The sequence below is a fragment of the Plectropomus leopardus genome, chromosome 6 (assembly GCF_026936395.1).
Source record: "Plectropomus leopardus strain MGB_pleo_1.0 chromosome 6, ASM2693639v1, whole genome shotgun sequence".
Classification (NCBI taxonomy): domain Eukaryota; kingdom Metazoa; phylum Chordata; class Actinopteri; order Perciformes; family Serranidae; genus Plectropomus; species Plectropomus leopardus.
The window spans coordinates 15,097,329-15,122,418 of record NC_142181.1 but is presented as its reverse complement, the minus strand read 5'-3'; the positions used below and the strand labels follow the sequence as shown (position 1 = coordinate 15,122,418).

Sequence of the window (25,090 nt, the reverse complement as noted above, 5' to 3'; positions counted from 1 at the left end):
ACGGTGGTGCTTCATATATCTGGTCAGTAGCATGTGACCCCACCCTGCTCCCCAACATTTGAACTAGCGTATAAGCAGACATCACAGGAGCTGTCAAGCCGGTGTCTAGCAGTTTCCATAGACTGAGTTCAACATGTAGGATGGAGACTCACAGACTGCTGACGTTATTTAATGTGGGCGATAGGACTGACAGTTTGTCCAACTACAGGATAAAATAAAACCAATGAGGCGTGAAAACAGTTTCACTCTCTGGACCTAAACCGCATCTAGGTTTGTGTTTCATTCTTTATTAATTTAGCATATATGAATTTCTTTGACAACAACAAAGTCTTATGTTTACTTCATTTGCACCATTAGCCATGCTGAATCTCCAGTATTAAACATAATTTCTTATTTTCTGTGTTTGGGATGTTTATGGGCATGTACCATAGATTGTATATAAAGATGCTAAACAGCAGGCATCCAAGAGACATACTGCAGCAAAAAACAAAAATAGCAATGAGATAAAACGCCAAATGAGAGGTAATCTGAGGTTGGATTTTACTTGCAGTTTTGCTGATGAGTGGTTTTATAAACAGTAATCCTGCATAGCATACGTTTAATCTTAAAGTTGCAATTTAATCAATTCATATTCAACAATCCCATTTGGTTCAAATTATAGTCCTGTAGTTTCGCTGTGTATAGATTAACTGCCAAGATGCTTTTGATCCAGGAGAGCCTGGTAATCATAAAAGATGGGTTGACTGCTGCAACCCAATCGCCATACATATTGGCACTGTATGTACGTTTTCATGTAGCCGATATGTTGAAACTTTATTTCTTTACATTTCAACAGAGCTGTAGTTAACATGTGATTATGTTTAGGCACAAAAAACACTTGGTTATGGTTCAGAAAAGATCATGTTCTGGCTTAAAGTACCAAGTTTTGGTGGCACAATTGTCACTGGAAATGCCCCCAAAGTCATGCTATAAAGATCCAGTTTTGGTGCCATTCTCATGGCTGGAAATTATACGAAACATACAAATATAAAGTGTTTGTGGTTTTTAGAAACATGCAATGCCACATTTACTTCCAGCAACTGGGTTTCTTGACTGTGTTCTTTTTAGTGCATCTTATTACACAGAGCTTGTGTTAAAATGATTAAAACGTTCTTATTATATAACGAAAGATGACTAAAAAGATGGAAAACACAAAGAGGTCAGTCATAGTTTTTTTTAATAATTGTTTCAATAATGATTCAAAGGTACTCTGCAGTACATTTACACAATGATTTATCAACGGCAAAAAAAAAAAAATAGCCAAAAAGCAAAACCTTTCCTTTGTTTGTTAGATTTTCCCCCCACACTACGTCCCATCTCCTGTTTGACTCCACAGCACTGCCGTATGGCAGTCCCAGAATTGTTGCTTCACATCCCAGTAAAATAAAATAAAATTAAAAAAAACAACATGAAGAGAACCATGTCATCATGAGGAGCTGAATATTAGACTTAATGAATGCCCTGTGATGTTTTTTGCTCCATTTAAAGAAGGCTACTCTTGCTCTTTCCTGGTGCTCAGTGTGTGGGCGTTTGACCGCAGTGAGTCAAACTATGGTGACTTTTAAAAATCCACCTGTAAATGCCAGAGTGCTGCAGTAGCACAGTGTGTCAGCAGAGAGGAGAAGTGCTCAGCAAAAGATGTAATTCATGTGTTCCCTTACCCGACAAAGTTACAAAATCACAGAGCTACTTCCTGGTATGTGGATGTGCAGCAAGCTGGAGCTGTCTTATGCTCATCTAACTTTTGGTGCTCAGTTATTCTTTTTACACAGTTTGTGGTTCCTCTCAGATCACATCAATGCATCTGCATTCCCAGCCCTGCAATATGAATATATTGAAGATATATAAATATATTTATGGATAAGAGTTCCCACAATCACATCAGACTTAATGCCCAGCTGTCCACCAACATAGTTATTAACATTAGGTTGTGACCAAAATTCAAGGTCTCACACCAAAGTCAATTTGATGTAGAATAGTGACACCAGATGATGTTGCTATTTTGTTGGTTTTAAGTTGCGCTGTTAAGGAACCAAAAATCAACGTCATCTTGGTGTAGAATAACAACATTTAGGGGTGAGGTATGAAGAGCAAAACCCAGCGTCTGCAAAACGTCATGCTAATGTCACGCAATGTTATATTCTGATGTCATTAGACTATCCAAATATTGTCAACCTCATTTTCATTCCAACTCAGGTTTAACGTTTGTCCGACGTAGAAGTCTAGTGGTGTCCAGTGTCAGCTGGGTGGTTTTGGGGAATTTCATTCAAGATAAGTAAGTGGATTTATTTAATCATACAGTATATAATGTTTTTTGATTGCTCCGAAACAGCTGAAAAGATGAAAACAAATCCAAATAGAATGTACACATTAACAAATATAAAAATACAGTAATTCACTGGCAGCTGTAGTTGCCAGCATCCTACTGTTATTTTACTGTGTCACTACTATAATTAACTTTAATGGTACGTCTATATTACCATTAAATTTATTACAGTATTCTACAGTAAAATTGAGGTTTACAGTGTCATACTGTAGCTACCCTGCCAGTAATATACTGTATTTCTACTGTGTTACTTGTAATCTACATTAATGGTTTTAACTCCACATTCCTTGTGTCCTCCTATAAAAACAAAATAAAATAAAAATAAAACACACCGTATAGTTATATTAAAGTACAGGGAGCATCCAATAAACACTGCCCACTATTCCTTCTTTTTACCACTCCCATTGGCCAGAGATCTGCCCAGAGAGATGCCTTCACAGGCATCGCCTGGGGCCAATTTGGAGCGAGGAGATAAAAATTCAATAATTGGGAGATGAGAGGAACTCTGTTTGACCAGAACTGCTCTTGTTCTCTCTGCCAGGTCTGTTGGGAGTCTCTAAAAAGTCTGTGAACGAGGCCCCAGTGTCAGTGACAAAACAGTGTGGAGTCCAGTTTGAGTCTGAGCACAATCTGAAAACAACTTATTTAAGTATCGAACCTTCCTGGGAGCAAGGTATCTTATTTCGGAGTGGTTGAGGCTAATCTAAAGCTAAGTTGTGGGCAAAAACAGTGATCAAACATAAAATCTGCGAAAAGTAGACATCTACAGCCCCACCGCCCCCACCTTACCCGTCATTTACCCCCACTAAAAAGCCACTTAGAAACATACTGTATTTGCCAAACAGAGCCATACGGTATATTCTCACATTTCACAAAGCTGAGTGAAAATATTAAATAGAGACTCAAACATCCAAATATAAAACCATCTTCCATTATCACACCAATATAAAGCATCAAATTACATTCTTCAGTTCTGAACATCAGAGGAAAAATAAGCAGAACAAAACAAGCTTTAAAAAAGTCATGATCATTAAAACTAACTATCAAATGACCCTGAGGGTGGATAAGTACTACAAGGCTTCCTTCAGTAAAAAAAAAAAAAAAGAATTAAAGCCATCTTTATCACATTTACAAGGTGTTTGCTTTATTAAACAGCTTATGAAAAACATTTTTTAATTTGGAGTTTTCACCACATGGAGATTTAACTCCAGTTTAATCAAATTTCTTAAGTGTTTATCCACCCCAAGTTAAAAAAAAACAACAGTATCACTTGAAATAAAAAAAGATGAGAGAAAGTTGGCACTGAGTGGAGGAGCTTACATTAACAGTGTTGTGATAAAATACCACTGGAGTCTGGGGATAGTCTGCAAATCAAGCCTAAATTTGTTGTTTTTTTAAAATGAATAAATATACGTACATAATCATGAAACTACATTTCAGCAATTGTCATTTTCTGCCTGAAGTGAACAAAAAACTCTAAATGAATAAAGAAAAAAAAATTACATCTACATACTCATGATAGGGACTTCAGCTCATTCCAATCCCCTTTAATTACGTTTATAGTAAACCCATCACCATTTTCTTTTTTTATCAAAACAAAGCCCAAACTAACCGCTCCAGTGAGCCTGCCTGAATTACGGTTTTGATAAACCTGGGTTGTAAAGAGATTGGAACATAACACAGCACCTTCATTTACATGCAGATGAGCTGCCTTTGCTGAAAATAAGTTAAATTTGTTTTCAGCTCAGATCAACCACTACAGCGTTCCTATAAAAACCCACAAAACACGCACGTTTGCCTGCAAGCTTGTAAAATGTCACAATAACTGAAGTCAGTAATTTAACACGATAATCTTGATTATCTCAAGTGAGCAGTGGGAATGTAAACATTACTTCTAGGCAACATTCGTCTCCTTATTGATATCTCTGTAATGAAAATAGCATCTCGTCAGAATTTAAAGCAGGGGGAGTTAATGGGGATTTTGTTTGTGTCCACAGTTGTAATCCAAACAAGATGATCTATGAAGAATATAAAAAGCACACAGCATTAAATCATGTTCTCTGACGTTCAAAGAAAGCACCCACATCAGAGTTTCTTTGATCCCCCATCATGCCCTGCAAGGATACCTCTGTGTTGTATGATGTAATATCACAGCTCAGTTTGGTTTAATTCTCTTAGAAATACAAACATAAGATTAAATAAATATATTTCACAAACCATCAATATACAATACTGTAAATTCTGCAACTTCTCATTATGGAAAACAGTAATGCCCCAAACACAGACCTGCTTAATGAGTTATTCCCCTTTCTCATTAACCCTGAAATAAATATACAAGCTCCTCTCTAACTTCTAATCAATGACACACAGAGCCTAATTTCTTATTACACAACTCCATGTCTTCTGCACTATATAACCTACACCGACTACCTTAAAATCATTTTCCTCTATTGGCTTAGGAAACAGCCGCATATTAAAACACACGTTCTATACTCAGTTATAAAAAGCAACATTCAAATCAGCAGCTTTGGACAAACTTACAAAAATACTATTGATTATTTTTAAGATATCTGACTGTCAGCCCCCGGGCCACAAGATTCATTAAAGCAGCTGCAGTAAAAGTGGATTCATCCAATAAAGAATGTGCCATTCTCAGCATTTGAGCTGGGTAACATTCAACAGTAATCAATACCGGTTTATACTTCTTTTAAATTTTTCTAGTTTTACAGGGTTTTTCTGCTTTCAGCACATATTCCTATATTCTTCTTAAATAAGACATTTTTATAAAATTAAATGAAACATATACTCTCACATTGCAGCCCTAATATACTCCACCAATGCCAGTAAACCTTTATCCGCCCTGTCCTGCCAGTCACTTGTGGCTGCAGGTTGATTGGCTGTGTTGATGTGAGCGCCATCAAACTGTCACACCCCCTTCATCGCAATGCAAGCTGAGCCACATCGCAGGTATCCCAACATACCTTCTGCACTGTATCAGTCACTTACAACACACAATGAAAAGGAGCAGATTTCTAGTTGCAAGAAGTGGAGCCGCACTATTACGGAGCGTTCACACTGAACGAGAAGCGAGCATTTCGCATTACGAGATTGAAATGATGCGAATAATGCAAAAATCAGATTTTAACGAGAGAAATTCGCTATGTTGCAAAAGTTTGTCAGCCTTGAAATGTGGTCTAATTGCCCTCACTGCGAATCATACATGTCGGACAAACTTATTGTTGCTCTCTTTGGGCACTTGGAGCTCTACAACTTGACATCAGTCCTGTAAAGAGACAGAAATAAAGGGAAGGGCTCAGCGTTTACTCAAAGAAGCCACAGGACAACATGGAAAGTTCTTAAAATATGTATTTGACTTGTATGAGCTATTTAAGCTGCGAGCTATTTTTTTTCTAGGCAAAATGCTCTGAGTAATTTAAATAGGTCTTTTATTGTGGAAAGTCAACCACGTGAGGGGAGAAGCAGTAATGTGCTGCCATGACAGCATGAAAAATATTAGAGTGCTGCTGTCTTGGTTCACAGCGATTCTCCATTTTTATCATGTTCACATCACTTGACTGCAGCTATCAGTTGTACTTCACTGCAAATCTAGTTAGCCGTTACCTTCCATCCCCAGTCAGTTAGCACAACCATTAGCACAGCTGTTAAGGGCAAATATTTGCTAGTTGCCAAACACTGAGGAGGGCATTTACTGCTTGGAAAACAGGGATGAGGGGCTCAGCCGCGATGTATGCAAGAGTTTTGAAATCTGGCCCTCCTCAACACCTCCCAAAGTGTGATTTAGGGGAACTCTTTTATTGTTACGTCATATGAGCGTCTTGTAATTTATTCATCTCATTAATACTGTTAAAAGGTCAAAACAATTTTTGATATCCAGCAAATTACACTCATAAAGGTGTTCATCATGACACATAATTTATAATAATTACACGAGAGGCTGTGAATACGGGCTGTCAAAACAAACTTCTCCCAGCCTTCCCGACAGTGTATTCAAACGTATGTAGAGTTTACACAGTAAACATAGCTCTGTTTTCTGTATCAAATCAAACAGTCAAGCAGGCCAGTGGGAGAGGCTGCTGCCAAAAACCGAAAACTGTCTCCCTCATCAGTACACCACCAATCTGCCTACAGATGCTGATTCCTGCAAGTAAATCATATTGCACACAGAAACCAAGGCTTTGCCTAAAATGCTGTTATAAATAACACTGGCAGAAAACATGTGAACTATGATTACGTATATATATCTGGCTCTGAACCAGGACTGGTTTTACATTTTCGTTCACAGAGTATAAAACAAATGACCTTGTGTCTTTTTTGCTCCGATCAACAGATGAGCACGTCTGGATTAAAAGTATTTTTGAGCGCAGGGATTATCAATTCAATTCTTTAGAGTGCATTTTACGGAAATAAAAGCATTTTGGGTAGAAATCATCAAGAGATCATCTTCCTGGTGAGCACGGGATTTTTGTTTTTATCATCATTTTGGACTAGTATATGAGAGGAAATATCTATAACTGGGATCACCCCAGATTAATGTGAGTGATAGCTTTTTGCGATCATAGACGTAAAATGTGGTTTTAGCACGGAAAGCACAAGGTCCTGCCCGCATTAGCACCGCAGCTCGCAACTTTCATTTTCATACAGGGATGATTATGACACATTTGTCATGGAGAAATGTTGGAATGTTAAATTTTGTTCTTGTTTTGTCTTAATTCTTGTTTGACTTGATCGAGGTGTGTATGGTAAATATTGGGGCAGAAACTGGGAATATTCATGTTTAAAATTAAGTTTTTTTGGGGTGTGGGGGGGGTTTGATAAGTATTCACTTCCTCCTACTCTTTAATATGTCCGATGGGCATCCTTGTGTTGTTTTTCTTACTTATATTTAATTTGATTCTCCCATTTTATTTGGCTTGTTCAACATAAAAATTTAAACTGAATTAAACCACACCTGTGTAGAAATCCCCAAACAACTACCAGATTTGATTCAAATTCAAGAGGGCCTGGAATCATATTTGTCAAAATGCTACAATAGATGACATATTAACTTCTATCTCTGTGTTGTTCTAGATTGGTAAGTCACTACCTGCATTATTTCTTTACACCAAATATACATGAGGCCGTGATTCTCTGCTACGTCAACCTGCAATTCCCTAATAACCCTGCTCCTCTGACCAATTTCCCCTTTATGACAACTAGATTTGAATAAAAGATGATGTCACAGCCCTTAAAGAGAGTAAGACAGCAGTAGGTGTGAGCGCTCATCCCGTCTTTTTCTGCAGAGGTAGCACACAACTGTCGAGCCTCACCCAGGGGGGCTGATAACACGCAGCTGAAGTGCTGAAGCAAGCGCCTTGTTACTCTCTCAGCATGTTTTAAACACTGCCAGTGACAGCAGCACACAAAACAACTCCTCCCTGATAACATCTCGGCAATAGCACTGGTTCATTTCCTGACAACAGGTCAGGGCCACGATTATTAAAATTACACGGGGAGATGTAGAGGTTATGATGCACAGACAGCATTTTGAGACAGGAACTAATTATGTCAACAGTTATGACCAACAGTTCTCGTTCAGTGCTTTTTTTCTCTGTGTACATTTTAAACCCTCTCATAAGAAAAGGTCTCTGTGCAATTATCTCAGAAGCTGATTGTATGTATACACTTTTTTTTTTCATTGGGGACGCAGAAAGAAGTTTTATTATCTTGCTCTGAGTTATAGAAACATACAGCAGCTACTTAAAAGACACAAGACCAGGTTTGCATCTTAACAGGCAAAAAAAAAGTTAATTATTGGCACATACAAATCATCCACTTAGCTATCTCACACATTAGCTATGTCAGATTAGACTCTAGGGCCATAACAAACTACCATTTTCAATCTTGAATAATAAACTAATTGTTTAGTCTGCAAAATGTCAAAAAATTGTGAAAAATGCTCATCACAATTTTCCAGAGCCCAAAGTGGCATCTTCCAATTTCTTTTTTTGTTTAACCAACAGTCCAAAACTCAAAGGTTTTTCATTTACTATCATAAATGACAAAGAAAGGCGTCAATTCTCACATTTAAAAACCGGGTATGAGCAAAAACGGACAATCTTGCTTGAAAAATGACTTAAATCGATTATGAAAATAGTTGGCAACTAATTTTCCTTCAATTGACGAATCAAATAATTGACGAACTGTTGCAGTTCTAGAGTACACAGCAGTAAAAGTGGAACTACAGGCCCAACGAAAGAAGGTAACACCGCAAAAATAGGGAATCGCATCTTCTTAGTTACGAGTAATTAAAAAACACATCCCTCTCAATCAACAAAGAAAAATGTCAATTTATCAACTCATCATGTTCCTGCTGAACTGTTCACCGCACATTACAGTAGGATGAAAAAGAACAACAATCTACAACATTGTTCATGGTTTAAGAAAACCTTCAGATGTGCACCTGGTATACGTATGGATAATATTGCTTTTACACTGGAAAATGTGGAATATTTATATAGAAAATATCCAAAACAATAAAAACAGTTTTACATTTACATTTTCAAACATTTTTTTTATGAAACCACTTATTTACCCACGAGCTAATAAGCTAGACCCTCCCGAACCCCTTTGGCACAATAATCATATTAATATTAATTATTATATTGTTAAATTACAAGACATTTGAATAGGAATGGTCACTCACACATTCAGAGTAGTAACACAGTTTCTGTAGTCGTAACACATATTGGTACTGTATGATGTTTCAACATGGTTCAAAAACATCTTTTTTTTTCTTTTTTTTCACCTTTGTTGATATGTAAATAAATTCACTTTCATCTGAAACAAAACAGAACTGTCTTTGCATGCCCTTATTATTTACAGAATCCCTTTGTCTGAGTTTGTTCTTGCTGGCTACTGTAGAGCAGAAATATGACACTCACGAGGAGAAATCAGATCTTGGGCTGCATCTGCATCAGTCAGCAGATGAATGCATGTGCTGCAGAAAACATGAAGATCATGATGGACAACAAAACAGAGGCAACATGTTACTGACTTTTTTTGCAATCAACACTCCAATGATCGCTGATGAAGTCAGATTTACTAATCCATGTCTTTGATGCAGATAACATTCCTCATATGAAATGTTTATGTTTTGACTGTTGTTTTGTCTTTACTATGCTGAGTGTTTTCCTCTGCGGAGGGAGCTGTCAGCCAGGGCCCCATTTCCAAAAGCACCTTAGTGAATGCATCTATCGGCACATTTTATATCCCGGTCAGGGTGCTCACAAATTCTCTTTAAATGTTGGCACGTGTAAGTACAATATATTCCATATAAAGGCATACACTTTCAACCCAAATCTTAAAGGGATAGTTCACCTCCCCAATGAAAAATACATACAATACCTCTAAACTGTAGTGCCTTTTATTAATCTAGAATGTTTTAGTGCGAGTCGATGGAGATATTGGCTGGATATCTCTCTCTGATATAATGAAACTAGATTGCACTTGGCTTTTGGTGCTCAAATCACAAAAAATACAATTAAAAACTCAACAGCAACATCTCTTTTGAAAGATTATGACCCAGTTACTCTACAGACCATGTTGTGAGCAGTTTCACGTAGGAACTATTTTCTTTTGACTGAACTACACCTGCCGACTGCATCTACGAGCAGAAGGAAGCGTGTAGCTACTCATGGATGAGAGGCTCGTGCGCATGATAGCGTTAAACTTGACAGCATACTCCTTGACATTAGCTCGCTCAGTGATGCTGAGTGAGCGAGCAGTATAGATGCGCACTTCCCTCAGCACAGTGACTCAGATGCCAGGTGTTGGTCAGTAGAAAGAAAATCATGTTCCTTCTTTCAAACTTTAATCTGTTTTCTCTGCTGCTTTCAGCTGTCATTTTAGGTGGACTCATTCATCACCTCCAGTCATATCCAGGTCCAGGTCGAGCTTATCAAAAGTCAACTGTTCCCTATTCCATTAGGGCTTCTCCACCCCGCTTTAAATATATGACATCAGAATGGGGTCTTATTGCACCCACACTTGTATGCGCATGAAAATTAATATTCTTGCACCACGAAGCCAAGTGACATCTAATTCCATTATATACGAGAGAGAGGGATGACATTTCTACGGCCGATATCAACACTCCGCAACTCACACCAAAACAAACTAGACTGATAAATAGCACTACAGGTAAGAGGAAAAATATGTGCTTGTGATTTTGTGTTGAACTACAGCTTTAAAAAGCCAATATAAATAGCCAAGATTAGATATTTTAGGGCTTTGCATTCTTTTGTAGGTTCATCTCTATTTATCCATCTACACAGAAACTTATGACAAGAATATTAAGATGTATAAGCATCTTATAGTGACACTGCAATGACATAGCACTATTGCCAAATACCTTTGAGAGAAAATGTGATTACCACAATTGCGTGCAACTTTCCCAGTCTAGGAAGTATGACATTTGGGATTAGTCTCATGAGGACAGACCTTACTTTAAAGCAACAGATTGACATTTTGGCAATTCACTGCTTTGCTTTCTTGCTGAGTTAGACGAGAAGATCGATACCACTCTCATGTCTGTCCATGAACTTCTTTTGTTGCTCTGCCTCTTTGTCTGAAGAGTGGAGAAGTTTAAAAAAAAAAAAAGGGCTTTTCACTTGTGCAACAGATGACCGTCTGAATGAACCAATCTGTGATCACTAACAGAGGAGATGATTGTGATTCCATTAAATCCCATTCAATGCACCGTCTCTGATTAAATGTGTGACACTTGTGTCCTGCTGACACATTGTCTAAAGAAAATGTCATGACTGGGATCCAGCTAAGCCTCACACACTAACAATAAGCTTTGAGGTCCGATTTCTGCCTGAACAATAATTAATGACTAAGATGTTTATGGTAAAACAAGGCCTGGTCTTGTCAATCCCTCCTCTCCCTCTTTCTCGAGTCACAGACAGAGAGGTACAAAAAGGTTTGGTCCCAACTGCTTCAGGAATCATGTAGAAAATATACATTCAAACTTCTGAAGAAAACAAACTGGAAGAGTAGAAAATACTGAAATACTGGCAGGATAAAAGAAAGCGGTGAGAGAAAGAGGGACTGAGGAAAAGAAAGCGATCGGGGAGCTGAATGGATAAAAAGATGTGAGAAGGTTCTTCAGCGTAACATACAGTCTAGTATGTTAACACAATGCACTTTTGTCAGAAGCCTGTTGGATTTTATCACCAAAGAAAAATCCATAACCTCTCATATATTTACAGTGATTTTCCCTTACATTGTATTTGTGTGTGCTCACGCTTATGTGTTTGTGTGTGTATCAGTAAATGTATTATGTGCCCTTGATAGCCTCTGTTAGTCCGCACAGGCTTTAGGAGTCTTACCTCATCAATACTCTTTGCCGTCATGTTGCCTTTACATCTCATAAGATACAGCAAACACACACGCACACGCACACTCTCTCACAATCTCTAATTAGTTGATAGCCATGTTACCTTAAGGCCACTACCCACACCAAAATTATACGCAGCTCTAGACCTTCAATTGATTTCTGACTCTATAGACAAAACACCGCAAAGTCATAGTGGCCCTTTTTTGCAGTTCTTCACTTGTGAGAAACTGCACTAAGAAAATGCAACGTGGGCAAGCTTTTTACACTTGCATCTCACTGCAAACATGTAAACACAACAGCAGACAGCAGACTGTCGCAGCTTGGTGTCTTCAACAACCAGCTCTCTACGATTCCTTCACTTTAGGTTTTCACTCCACCTAGAGACGAATGGATTTCCATCCTCCGATTCTCTTCACTCACACTGTTGTTTCTGAGAGCTCCTCTTCACTTGTGTTTTTTCTTTACTTGTAATATCTGCCTCACAGCGAGGATGAACTCTGACTGTAGTTTCTGAGTGTCAGTCTGCTGTACCTGGGCGAAGGGGGAGAGGGGGGCGGATGGGAGGGGACTGGGGGGAGACACAGACCTGTCTCTGAGATAGGTGAGCCACTACTTGATGCCAGAGAATCGCGGAAAGGCGATGGTGGAGTCAAAGCAATGAGCTCCTCTTCCAAATCGCCCCTCCTCAGAGGGGAGTTGGTGAGGCAGGTGATCAGGCCGCCTCGCATGGGGGAGAGAGAGGGGGAGGTCTGGGTGTGAGGAGGCGGCAGGGGGTAAGGTGAGTGTGGGATAGGATGAACGGGACAGCCGCTCCGTCCCCCCATGCTGGACTCAACAGGTGGGAGGGGCTGGACGTCAGCGTAGGTGGTGAGGGTCGGGGGCATCGGAATTTCACGGGGCAACAGATACGGGTCAGCAGGGTGAGGAGAAGGAGGTGTGTGTTTGTGCGAGTGTGACGGAGAGGACGACAACATCATGCTGTTGAGCTCGGTGATGTTGGCGGTGAAGCGGTTTACCACGCAGCTGATCTGATCCATCAGTGTGGGTGGTCCCACATGATCGTCCAAAGCAACCAAACGACCGTCACTCCCCGCCACCAGAGATCCGCTGCCGGCCGGACCAAAACTGCTGCCGCCACTTCCACCACTGCCGCCACTGCCACCACTGCAAACGCTGCTCGGGTAGTTTGGTATGACAGTCATTGGAGGCTCCTCCCCTAACCCCGCCCCAAGCCTCTGGCTGACTGTGCTGATTGGTGAAGGCGTCTGCGGTCGGTATGTCATCGAGTAGCGCTCCTCTGCTTCAGAGAGCTCGTACAGGGTCTTGTCTGTGCCAGAGTCAGGATGAATAGACAAGGAGGACATGGAGGGGAGGGAAGGCAGAGGGACATGTGGGGGCAGGTCCCCCCCTCCACAGTAACGCTCCTCCGAAGTTTTGGAGAAGGGCTTGATGACGGCAGTCTGGTTGTTCTCCTTCTTTTTGATGTGGAAGGACAGTCGTTGCCACAGGTGGTTGCCGCGTGAACCGCTACGCTCCGTCTGCGCCCAAGACACAGATTTACCGTTGGAGCTGGAGGGCAGGAAGGAAGTGGAAGGAAGAGAGAGAAAAGAAAGAGGAGGCTGTTTATAAAGCGTGGGGATAGACTTACCAACTTCAGTTAATTAGTAGTTAGATCACTTTTGTCAGTTTGATCTAACTTTAACATTTCTGATTAGATATTATATAAATGAGAAGATGCGCACACTTTTATTCTGCTATTATCAGTTTAGATACAGCAAAAATTTAACATCTGATTTGCATAGCTGTGTTTAACATTATGCTTAGGTCCTGGCTTTAGCTTGACAACAACAGGCTGTAGCTGAGTATGGGCATTGTACAGTAAACACAGTAAAAGTTATTAACACTTTCTTTCAAATAAAATATTTGGCAGTTTTTGTTTAATATTCTACTCAGTTGATTTGTTTTTGTAACACATTATATGACATTTCAAATACAGATGTGATATTTCTTACTGCAGAAGATGATTTTATTGTTATTGGGAACTTGTAGCTTTTAAATTCTAATTTCATTCATATTTCTTCAATAAATGTTAATTTCTAAACTGCTCATTAGTATTTCAGGTTTGTGTTGATAGCAAATCAAAAAGTACCCTTTAGTCGTCAACTATCATTATGAGCCAACACACTGTTAGTACACTGTTGGTACTTTAAGATGAGAGCAAACATTTTTTTAAATACTTTACTGCAACAAAACCAAACATTACATGATATGATGTCAAAAATATCGATTTATCCTCACATATCTATACTTTATATTTAAAATGGTGTCAATATTCAAATTCTCAGTGTTGATGTGATAACAACTTATTTTTTTGAGTAAACCAAGTTAGTTGAACTTAGCTGAGCAGTTTTATGTATTTTGTGTCATGAACAAAAGGACTCTGCATGTGGAGGAGTTGCAGACTTGGAATATATAAAAGTTTGGTTTTATGTTTTATTTGAGTTTACTGAAGCTTGATTGAGTATTGATTTTTGTGATAAAATATCATGGAGTCCTGTTGACATCTTAGGTAAAGTCAAAAAGAAAGATGGAATATTTCTGGATTTTCAGGTTGTTTTTTTTTTTTTTATAGATTTTTTAAAAAAAGGCTTAAGGTGGATTTGTTTTGACCGCATAATTTCGTTTGTTTCTACAAACACTGGTTTTGTCTTTTTTAAAATTAAAATGTAACTTAACTTAATTTCTTAAATGCAATTACATTCTCAAGTTAATACAACTGTTCAGTTAACAAGTTAATGTCACTTGTTATTTTTTAAGTTAACGTCACAAAATGAAGTAAATACACCAAAATTTTAACGAAACCTTACAAATACATACAAAGTAGACACAATGTAAGAATAGCTATATTTACTTACCCTTTTTAAGCCATTTGGTTTCCTAGGCTTTTTAAGTCAGATCAACTTATCAGATTTTACAGTGTATCGAGACAACACTATCACATAAATAGTGCCTGCTAAATATTAGTTCCTATTTATTATCCTACATAAGTAATGCCGTTTAATAGATGCAAACATATCTAAATGGAGACTTGAAAGAACCACAGAAAATCAGTTGGACTTCATATGCGGGGTTATTTCATTACAATTAATTTCCTGTTCTATTTTTTCCAGACAGTATGTTCTTCATTTGTCTTCGTCAGGTTCTCTGTTCTTCTCTCTGTTCCTCCCTCTATCGTACAATTTTCTCCACTTTTCTCTGCTTCACATCAGTCACAGTACTCTGTCCCCTGCTTCCCCACAACTTTTTTTCCTCTCATCCTTTTGTCAGGTTAATTACTGTGATTAATCTATAGTGGAACCTCTGATTAAACATCGCACCACCGTGGCTGTGGGTGAAAAGAACTCAGATCACCCTGGGGACACACACACACGCACACACACACAGACACACACACACATACATTCACAGACTCTATGATACATATGCACACATACACACGCACACGCACACATCCATATGCTGCACATGTCAGCCTGCACCTACACATAAACAGTGCTGTGACCTACTCATATGAACACACAGGAGGAGTCTCTGACAGACGGATTTGGAGAAAGGTAGGCTCGAGCCTGACCTGCAGAAACACATGTCGCACATACCAAAGGTGCTTGACTGATCTCGTCTTACATATATCCTATCCAGTGCTGAGGCTGATTTTAATGTCTGGTGACGGTAAACTGTGCACTCTTCAGTAGTTCAAACATTTGGTTCGAACATCAGTCAAATATTTTATCTTTTTTCTTCTTCTTCTTCTTCTTTCTCCCCCCCGGTCTGCTGGTTTCACGTCTCTCTGTGTCTGTTCAGACTACACAATGACAGCATCTCAAAGGCAGCAGCTTCCAGCCCTGCACTGAGGAGATAGACAGCCCTGCCAATTACCACCACCCACAGGGGAAGATAGGACCAAAAGAGATGGAGAGGGGAAGAGAGGAATAAAAGGAACCAAGATGGAAGCACTCCTGACATTTCTCATAAGAGTGTGATTGAAATCTTGCTTGCCAAGCGGGGTGAGCTGCAGTAACGTGCTGACAAACGAAAATGTGTTCTTGTCTTTTTCCTCCCTTTTCATTCTGGGCAAGTGGCTGTGCGTCACTCCCTTTGTGTCCTTTGATCGGTTCCCTGTCACTGTAGATGGCTCGTGGATGGCCTTAAGCATGGTGTGAAAGCTATTATGTCTCTCCTTTTTTGCACTATTCCTTCAGCCTTTTTTTCCTCCTTCTTTACCATCACTTCTGCTTTTCATCTCTCTGTTCGTTCCCTCAATCCTCTCTCTCTCTGTATTCAGATTTCTCTCCAATTTTCTCCTTACTCTCCCTGCTGCTCGCTTCTCTCCTTCTTTGCTATGTCTCCATTAGGCAATTGTCTACAGTTCATGTTTGGGTCAGAGAAACAGTCAAGCAGACTCAGGGGAGTTCAGAGAATCAATCTTTCAGAGAGCTCGAACACACACACACACACACGCACACACACGCACACACACACACACACACACACACACACCATAAATAGTCCCAGAGTAGAGCCATTACAGAAATGGTGCCTTGGACTGTAGCTGAGGAGTAACCTGGCATTAACCTGGCCAATGAGCCTCTGGAGTACACACACTCACACAGATGTACCTGAGTGTCTCTCCAGTGGAGCCTCTGCGTTTCCACAGGTTAACCAGACTAGAAGAACGGCTGGCAGCTGAGGAAGATTTTCCGTCGCCCACGTGCATGCGCACCACTGTGCTAGTGGTAAAGGCACTGCGCACGTTACGCTCTGGTTTGGCTAGAATGATGTACACCTGTAATGAAATGAAAAATGTTATATTTTATTCAAATATAGCAAAACACTTCCAAAACAAACAAGACCACTCGGTTTAATAGTGTACAGAAAGAGCAAATACCTACTTCATCATATGCTTTGGGGAAATTATTTGTGAACACATTTCAATCTTATTATAAATGTTCTTTTACCTTGTTAATGTATAACTTGAATAAAAACACAATTCTCAAAAGAAGCAGCAGCTAAGTGGTTTTATTGATTGCATTTCAGGCACAAACTTTCTCCTTGAAGCTCCACAGGAATATTGAGCTTTTACTGTGGAACTGGGAAAAAACATGACACGTGATAATATTCTAAATTAGCCATTTTTCCTTCAGCGCCAGCATTTGATGAAAATTTAATTTCAAGTTTTTAATCATTTATTCAAAAACTGAACTTGAACACACACTTTCAATTACAATGTGTTTTTTGGGAGTGCTGTCCATACATTACCACACTGATGACTTGATTACTGTCAGACTGTCGATAACAAACAATACTGTTTGCTTTATTATTAAATGTAAGCCTTCACACACCAAACTTAAGTGCAGTGTACTGCATGCACAACACAAGGACGGGTAGCAGGCTGAGTATGAAAAAGTAAACAAAAAGAAAAAGTTCTTCTTTCTTGGTTCTAGGAGGAGGACATAAACATTCATTTTTGGGACCGAACTACACAATCAGAACACCTCAGGGTGCATTACTGAGGTCATAACTCAGACACCTACCACATACAAAAAACTGTGGGGAGCTTTACATATTTTGAAATCTTCTTCAACAGTTTGAGTTAACTGGTACAGTAACTAAGCATGAAGTATCATCACTGTTGCCATGGTTACCAGCTGTTACCTTGTGGATTGATTCAGGATAATTACAGCCACAGTATGTTTAAAGTTTGGACACTTAACAAGCAATCAAGTTTTCTCCTTAGGCTAAAGGCCAAAGTTTAAGGGAATACTTCATCACCCCAAATGTTGAAATATTGAATTTGTGAAAAAATGTTTTCGAGCTCTGATAAACAAAAAACAAAACCAGAGGCAGTTATTGATAATCTGAAGTCATATGGGGTTGTGTTTAACAAAACTATGTAAAAACATCTGTAAACAAATTCTTACATAACTAACTGAATGGGAAGTGAACTTATCTATGCTCAAGTTTTATCTCACTAAACACGGGAGCTGCTGGTCTACCACTACCTCTATCAGTTTGGTTTATTATGTTTGTCAAGTTCTTCTATTTTTTGCCTAAACATGAGAGGCGAAGAAAGGTACAGAGGACGCCTGGACAGCTCAACTCCAAAATCAAAAATCACTGATTGAGATTTTAAAGCCTTGGAATAAAGACATTGAAGCTTTCAAATAATAAACACTACTGCTTAAGGCGGAATAAAAAATATGATACTTATTGTCATATCATATCACCAAACATCAAAGAAAACACCACAATTAACCCAAATCAATGTTATTGTGTGATTTTTGCAAACTAATCCTTTTAAACACCAAAGCCACACAATGACACAAACAAATTTGACAGATCAAGGCAGCAGTAGACCAGCAGCTCCTGTGTCAAGTGAGGTAAAAATACCATCTTTTTCAACAGATTCTGACTTTGAAGAGAACATAGATAAGTTCAATTTTCCATTCAGATCCATGTCGGAGAGGGCTGTCTGTTTGGGAGGTACTGAGCATACAACAATATAAATGAGACCTGAATTTTACTGCAGGAGTTGTGTGAAAGTTTGTGAAAAGATGCTTTCATATAGTTTTGCTGTTGCTTATAAACGAGGACACCATTTACTTAAATTATTCAAGAATATTCTTAGTTATAGGTTGCATGTTCACTGGAGGCACGCAGGTAAAGTGATTTTTTTTTCACAAACTCAAAGTAACATGGGATGAGTAATTGATATACAAATAGGCATTTTGGGGGGGTGAAGTATTCCTAGAGATAGAAGTAGTGAATGGGTGAAATGTAGAAACAGTGAATTCAGCCTTACCTTGGGTACAAACATGCAGCACAGCGCCACAGTGGCACTGAGGCTGACACTGAAGCACATGGTGATAATTTTGTAGTTGGAGCCAAAGTAGATGGGTACAAAGGCCAGCCAGATAATACAGGTGGTGTACATGGTAAAGGCAATGTACTTAGCCTCATTGAAATTAGCTGGGACGTTGCGGGTCTTGGAGAGGGATAGAGTGAGAGAGAAAGTGTGAGCAAATATACATAGATCATTTTTTTATTGTTGCTCTGTGGATGCTGCCTTAAATTAGGAAAATAAAACACAGAATGACAATGTGTTTTACCAGAGAAGACACTGCTACACAAAGCTTACCCACTGCCTCATCATTACTGTTATAAATCGAATGCTAGCCTAAACATTATATGCAAGGGCGTTGTATTGGTTTTCTCTGCTGCTGTGTTCATAAACACGGTTAATTTATTTGCTCGATGTGCGGTGTATTTCAGCTTTTGTCTCTTTTACCGTTCTGCTCTCACACTCTACCGAAAATGGATGGCTGCAGGCCACCGATAATCAAACATTGACTTTATAATGTGTTTGGTTCAACAGAATTTAATTTACCGCTGCTAAATGTGGGAGAGCACCAAACACAAACAGTGGTTCAATAAGTGATTTGCATTATGTCTGTGTCTATGTCCTTTCTCATATAAAGCAGCTTGAAAAAAGACATGTACTGAACATTATTGGACATACAGTATGTAGAGCCCATGTGTCTACAATTAAGAACATATGCCTCCAACAACACGTCCTTGGAGATGTGGATTTTAAACACCTAGTAACCGACGCCTTTGGGCTTGTACACAAGCAGCGTTTCTTGCTCCATTAAATCCATTATTTTTAATGTAAACATGTGGAGAGCATGCTCCAAATCAAGACAGACACCATTGCAGTCACAAGCAATGCCAAGCTCCTGTTTTTTTAGGAAGCAGCAAAGTTTAAGTTTACTTTTGGACTGCAGCACTGTGCACAGCATGTGACAAAGAGCAACCAATCACAGCTGCCAGATATTTCTTTTCTTACATAAATATTAGTCTATGATAATAATGGAGAAGAAGTTAATCAGTTCAGTTCAAGGCTACCCTGAGCTTTACAATCTGCACCACAAACAACATTTCAAATCTAAAAATATACACTGAAAACAACTTCTGAAATAACATCAGCTCTGAACTGGGGATTTTCTGGTACTTAGGTCATGAGACGTACAACATCAAGCACAACCTGCCTACACGCTCCTGAAAGTAGGCACAAGAAGCGCAATGTGTCCTGGCCCTTTGCGTCTTCAATTTTCATATTGTCATTTAAATGATATTCAATAGTGTACAACAGAAATAAAACACATCTTTTGATTTTAAAAGCTAATGAAGGATAGTTAAAAACACTTCTGGTAGTACCTTGAAGGCATAGAAGGTGCAGCTGAGGATGAGCAGGCCATTGTATCCCAGCGGAGCGACCACACCCAGGTTAGTGGTGTTGCAAATGAGGTTAACCTGGCGGATACTCGGGTAGTCATGAATCACCTACAGAAGACACAAGTGGAAACTGGGCAATGACAAAAAGCTTGACAAAGCTTTTGCTACAGGCATCATTTAATTCATTCTGATACCTGGGAATGATGTTTACAAATATACTAAAGTGGCACTAAAAATAGATTTGGGAAGCTGTACAGTTTAACAAACTAACATATCCATTCATTGCACTGCCAACTTGACAACATTCAACAACAGTCTGCTGGCAAAGAATTACAAAAATGCCACTGAGCAGGATTGTTTTACTGCTTTGGATAACAGCAACAAAAATACAAGAGTCTAAATGTTGATCTGCTAATTAATCTACTACTGTATGAGTCAAATGGTCTTAAAAACATTAGTGATGTAATAGAAACAAACACATGGAGATTAAATCCTCATTATAAGGTAATTTCTGCTCTTAATTCTTCTTTATTTCTCTCTCTCTCTCATTTGAGCCTCTCTCCCACTCACAATGAAAATCTGACAGGGACACGCACGCACGCACGCACGCACGCACGCACGCACGCACGCACGCACACACACACACATACACACACACACAGCTTACCTCAGGTGGCTCCATGAGGAAGAGAGCCACAATGATGCCCAGCTGCAGCAGTATGAGGAGGAAGGCAATAATGAGCTGAGCGCAGGCAGACATGAAGCGAGGTTTCTTTGTACAGATCTTCTTCTTGCTGCCTGCCAGGATCCGAGCGATGCGATTTGTCTGGAGTCAGATCATAAACACCATTGAGGCCTTTAAATAAAATATATGTTGAACATACTGGATCTATATTCTAGCAATGTTCTCTCTGTATTTCTACAATGCTGTCTTATGAAGACAATTGGTTGAAAACACTAAAAAAATATTGCACACAGGAGTCAAAATCTAGTGTGGTAAGCTGTAGGTAATTTCTTGTTGGAAAGATATTGCAATTCCCTGCTATTGTTGAATCCTACGACCCTTTTAACTCAGCCTTCATTCAAAAAACCCAACTGGACATGAGTAGGAAAGACCTGTGCCCTGCTTATAATGTTATCATACCAAAAAGGGTAACAATCTGCACTATCAGGGGACAACGGCCCCTGTTTTTTCTCCCTGTTTCTTTCTCATTAGGTCCATAGTTTTGTTTCCACGCAGATGAATCCAGATGAATCCTTGGTGCTAACTCTCCAGGATCTGAAGCTTTTCCGTGGGTTTTCCCTACATACCACTGATGACCTCTGCAGGTTAGCAGAGGTCTGCTGAAAGGGGTGTTCCAAGTCTTTGGAGATAACTCACAAATGTTCATTCTCATCTCTAAATCGTTACCTTGGTGACAAGCGCAGAGTAGCTCATGGCAGGTGACAAGCCTATTCCCAGTCGTTGGAGATAGCAGTGGATGACATGGGGTTTGGCTATGAGGCTGAAGGTACACAGGTACCCCAAGCAGATCCCTGCCAGTATGATGTAGCACAGCTCCCTACTGGAAGATTTTACCACTGGGGTGTCCCGGAACCTGAACACATTCGCACAAACAATTATGAACAGAAACATATGGGCAGGCAAAAAAAAATGCAGAATTTAAAAATACACCCTCCTCCAGCAGCTCTCCTCTCTCTGTCCTGAGTCCATCCCACCAGACGAGCACAGCCTTATGCACTCGCTTTATACAGTAACCCAGCATTTGCATGCATTCATTTATTTGATCATGTTTCATTGCAGACAGTGTTCCTACAACTTAAGGCAAGGAAGATTTACGACTTTTTAAGACTTTTTTAATGCCACTTGGAATTAAGTTTAAGAGCAATTTTCTAAAAACCAAAAGTAAAGGGAAATTTTATTTTGTCTACATGTTTATGGTAACATGAAACATTACTTTTTTGTCTGGTGAAAAAGTTAGATAATCTACATCAAATATTGGGAAAACCCTAATCCTTTTTGTAGTGGAACACATGGAAGACAATGAACATATTATATTATCATAGAGGTATATATTTGGTTTACCAACAGAGGTGGTATTTCTGGCCTGTTTTCTGGGTGATTTTGTGTTTCTAAATCTGCATGTGAGATTCCACCACTTGGATTCCCATCATGAAACCTTTAAGAAAATACATTTATCTAATTATTAAATAAAAAAAATAGATGTTACCAATTATTTTGAGATTTTACAATGCAATGTCAGAAAAAAAGATTAAAATCTTACTTCCCATGTCTGAGCATTTCTAATATTTTGAATGATTATTTTAAGTCAATTTACTATCAGTTAAAGGCCTTATTTTTGCATTAATGAATTCAATGCCTTTTAAGACTTTTTTAAGAACCAGAGGAAACCCTGTGCAGAATTCAGACTTTGTTTATCAGACCAGAATGAAACAAGAATTAGCTAACTAGCACACCCCACAGTTCCTCTGCCTTGCTCCCTGCTGCTATGTGGACTGCTTCTCTGGGGTGAGGGCAGGACCTTCAGTCAGCAGCTGTGGTAACTCAAATTCATAGGTCACAGCGGGCTGTTGGCCAGCCACAGCGCCGGGTCTTACAGCAGCAACAGTCGGTGAGTCTGGGTTGTCCGGTCCCCCAACACTGGCTGAGCTTGAGTTGCTGCAGCCACTGATGGGGAACTGTCCCTGAAAACTGCCTGCTCTCCTCCCTGCGAGGGGGTCTGTAGTGGCGGGGAGTAAGATGGACGACACACTGTGATTGAAGCTCCAGCTAATATTTAAATTTAAAAAATGAACTGAAATTAGCTGCAGACTTAAGTTTTGACTTACGACTTAAGCGGTAAGGTGAGGGTAAACTATGAGAAACATTGTCTCTCTAACTGCAATGTTTCGCAAATACTGACATGTGTTTTTATTTTGTTTAATGTCAGACTCTAGTTTAGACTTCTTCTTTTGGATATGTCTGTCTTGCTTTTTTTGGGTTGCTTTGCGGTGTAGACAGGTGTTGCCAGTACTGAAATGGAAACTGTAGGATTGAACATTGAAAAGATGTGAATACGCATTTGTAGAAAAGCCAAAAGGAACTCTCAGAAATGAACTTTGATTGACCAGAGTCTCCCATCACAGGCAGAATTTTGTAAAGCCTGAAAACAGAGCCGGGAGGAGGCGCAGAACTCTACCTCTCTCTAAGACTACTTGAATTATAATGCGCTTGAAGGTTCTTTTGGGATTTTTTCCCAATGATACCAAAATTAAACTGCCTACAACAACTTTAAAGAGCAGAAAGAGGGTATGTATAGTGCAAATCTCTGTCTAAAGCTGTTTGCATTATTGTTCTTAGTTCATATATTTTCTGTGACAGATGAGAGATTCATTACCTGATGAAGACTGCAGTGACAAAGAATGTGAACATTAGACCGAGGCAGGCAAAGACCACAGCAGCAATGGGTTCGGGGTCTCCCCATCGCAGGTACTCCACTGGGATTGGGTCACAGCCTGAGGATAGAAGCATGTTGAGATGCAGTTCTTGAAACAAATCAGACCTTTTCAAAGTGTGTGAAGCCCAGCAACTAGATGATATAGAGTGAGCTTTGAGTAAGACTACCGATATTGCCACACATTTAACTGTATATTTATATTTATTCTTTACATTCACCCTATTTCATTTTTTATATCTCTTTTATAACCTTTTACATGAAGCCTTGATTCACATCAGATGCAGGTTAAGCATCGGAGTCAAACACTTTTTCTAGTGCTGCATCAATCCATGATCAAAATACAAAGACTGCACCCATTATTAAGCATAGCTCCTTCATTATTCACTGTCGTTCTCTAAGTGAAGATCTTATTTTTTCTTTCACATCTCTTTCTTCAATGCCTTGCCACTTACACCAGACTTCATGCCTTTTGACTTTGCAATACATACTTCTCTGTTGTCCACACTTATTTTCTTTCTTACCCCTCTATCTTTGTCTCTATTTTCCCCCCTTCATCTTTTTCATCATTCAATCTTTGTATCTATTTCCCATCACTCTCTTTTTTTCTGTTATGCCTCATCCATCACTCTGTCGCTCTGTGTTCCCCCTAATATCTTCCTTATCTCTTTTCATCCTTATCCCTCCCACCTTTTTCCCCCTAATTCTCTCCCTCCCTCCATCTCTGTCTTCCTCCTAGGCAAGAAGATAAAGTGTCATTAATTAAAGGGACAGTTCTAATTACGAACCATCTTAACGTTTGCCGAAATTATCTGGCTGGTCTGTCTAGACATACTGCAGCAGTAGGGACACGCGTAGACACTTTCTAAAACTTTCTATCCCTATACATTTTCACTTTTTCCCCCTCCATCTTAGGAGCTCTCTTTCCTCTGCTCTTGTCTTTACCATTTCTCTTGTACTGTATGTACAAACACACATACATGCATGTACACACAACTGTTTGTGCAATGCAGCAAATTGCAGAGAGAGGGAGAGCCATTAAAATACTTAAGTAATTTAATGACTTTGTCTTTAATATGGTCAATAAAGTTTATCAAATCAGTGAAGTGGTTAGGTCTAGGGGTATAAATAGCAGCCTAATTGCTGAATGGGAGCCAAGGGGATGGAAACAAACAGACAGAAACTAAGTCAGGCAGAAGCACTCAGCAGAGGATGGGTCTCACTTGCAGGCTTACATCACTGAGCAGCTCAAAGTGCACTTTCAGTTTAAAACACAATATAATCTATGTAAACATGATCTTTAAAGGTGTTAGGTATTGATCATGCAGTGTTTCTTAAGCAAAAAAGACCTGTCCAATAATCTTATTTAAAGGAGCTTAACAACAAAAAAAGCAGATCTGAATCTATTTTGCCTAATTTTAGGAATTAATCATATGTAAATGTAACTGTTCAACATTACAGAGGTAGTGCTTTTTTTTACTACTTAAAATTAAATGTTGTAACTTTTATGAATATAACTATAATTTGCTGAGACTGTCACGATATTTATAGATAAGTATGGGACACTGTGAAAAAAAA

The 25,090-nt window shown here is 39.2% G+C and overlaps 1 protein-coding gene across 2 annotated transcripts in view; it reads right to left on the bottom strand.

The window, feature by feature from the left end:
* Positions 1 to 1,199: 1,199 nt before the first annotated feature.
* grm5b (glutamate receptor, metabotropic 5b) overlaps positions 1,200 to 25,090 on the bottom strand; it is a 94,263-nt gene continuing 70,372 nt past the window's right edge. For both annotated transcript variants that reach the window (XM_042486430.2, XM_088078852.1), the window contains exons 12-18: positions 23,456 to 23,573; positions 21,469 to 21,655; positions 20,725 to 20,883; positions 20,040 to 20,165; positions 18,625 to 18,807; positions 16,442 to 16,608; positions 1,200 to 13,334 (exon numbers count right to left, since the gene is read on the bottom strand). In XM_042486430.2, coding sequence (XP_042342364.1) covers positions 12,245 to 13,334; positions 16,442 to 16,608; positions 18,625 to 18,807; positions 20,040 to 20,165; positions 20,725 to 20,883; positions 21,469 to 21,655; positions 23,456 to 23,573 — 2,030 coding nt within the window. In that variant the 3' untranslated portion in view covers positions 1,200 to 12,244. The remainder of the gene's footprint in view (positions 13,335 to 16,441; positions 16,609 to 18,624; positions 18,808 to 20,039; positions 20,166 to 20,724; positions 20,884 to 21,468; positions 21,656 to 23,455; positions 23,574 to 25,090) is intronic.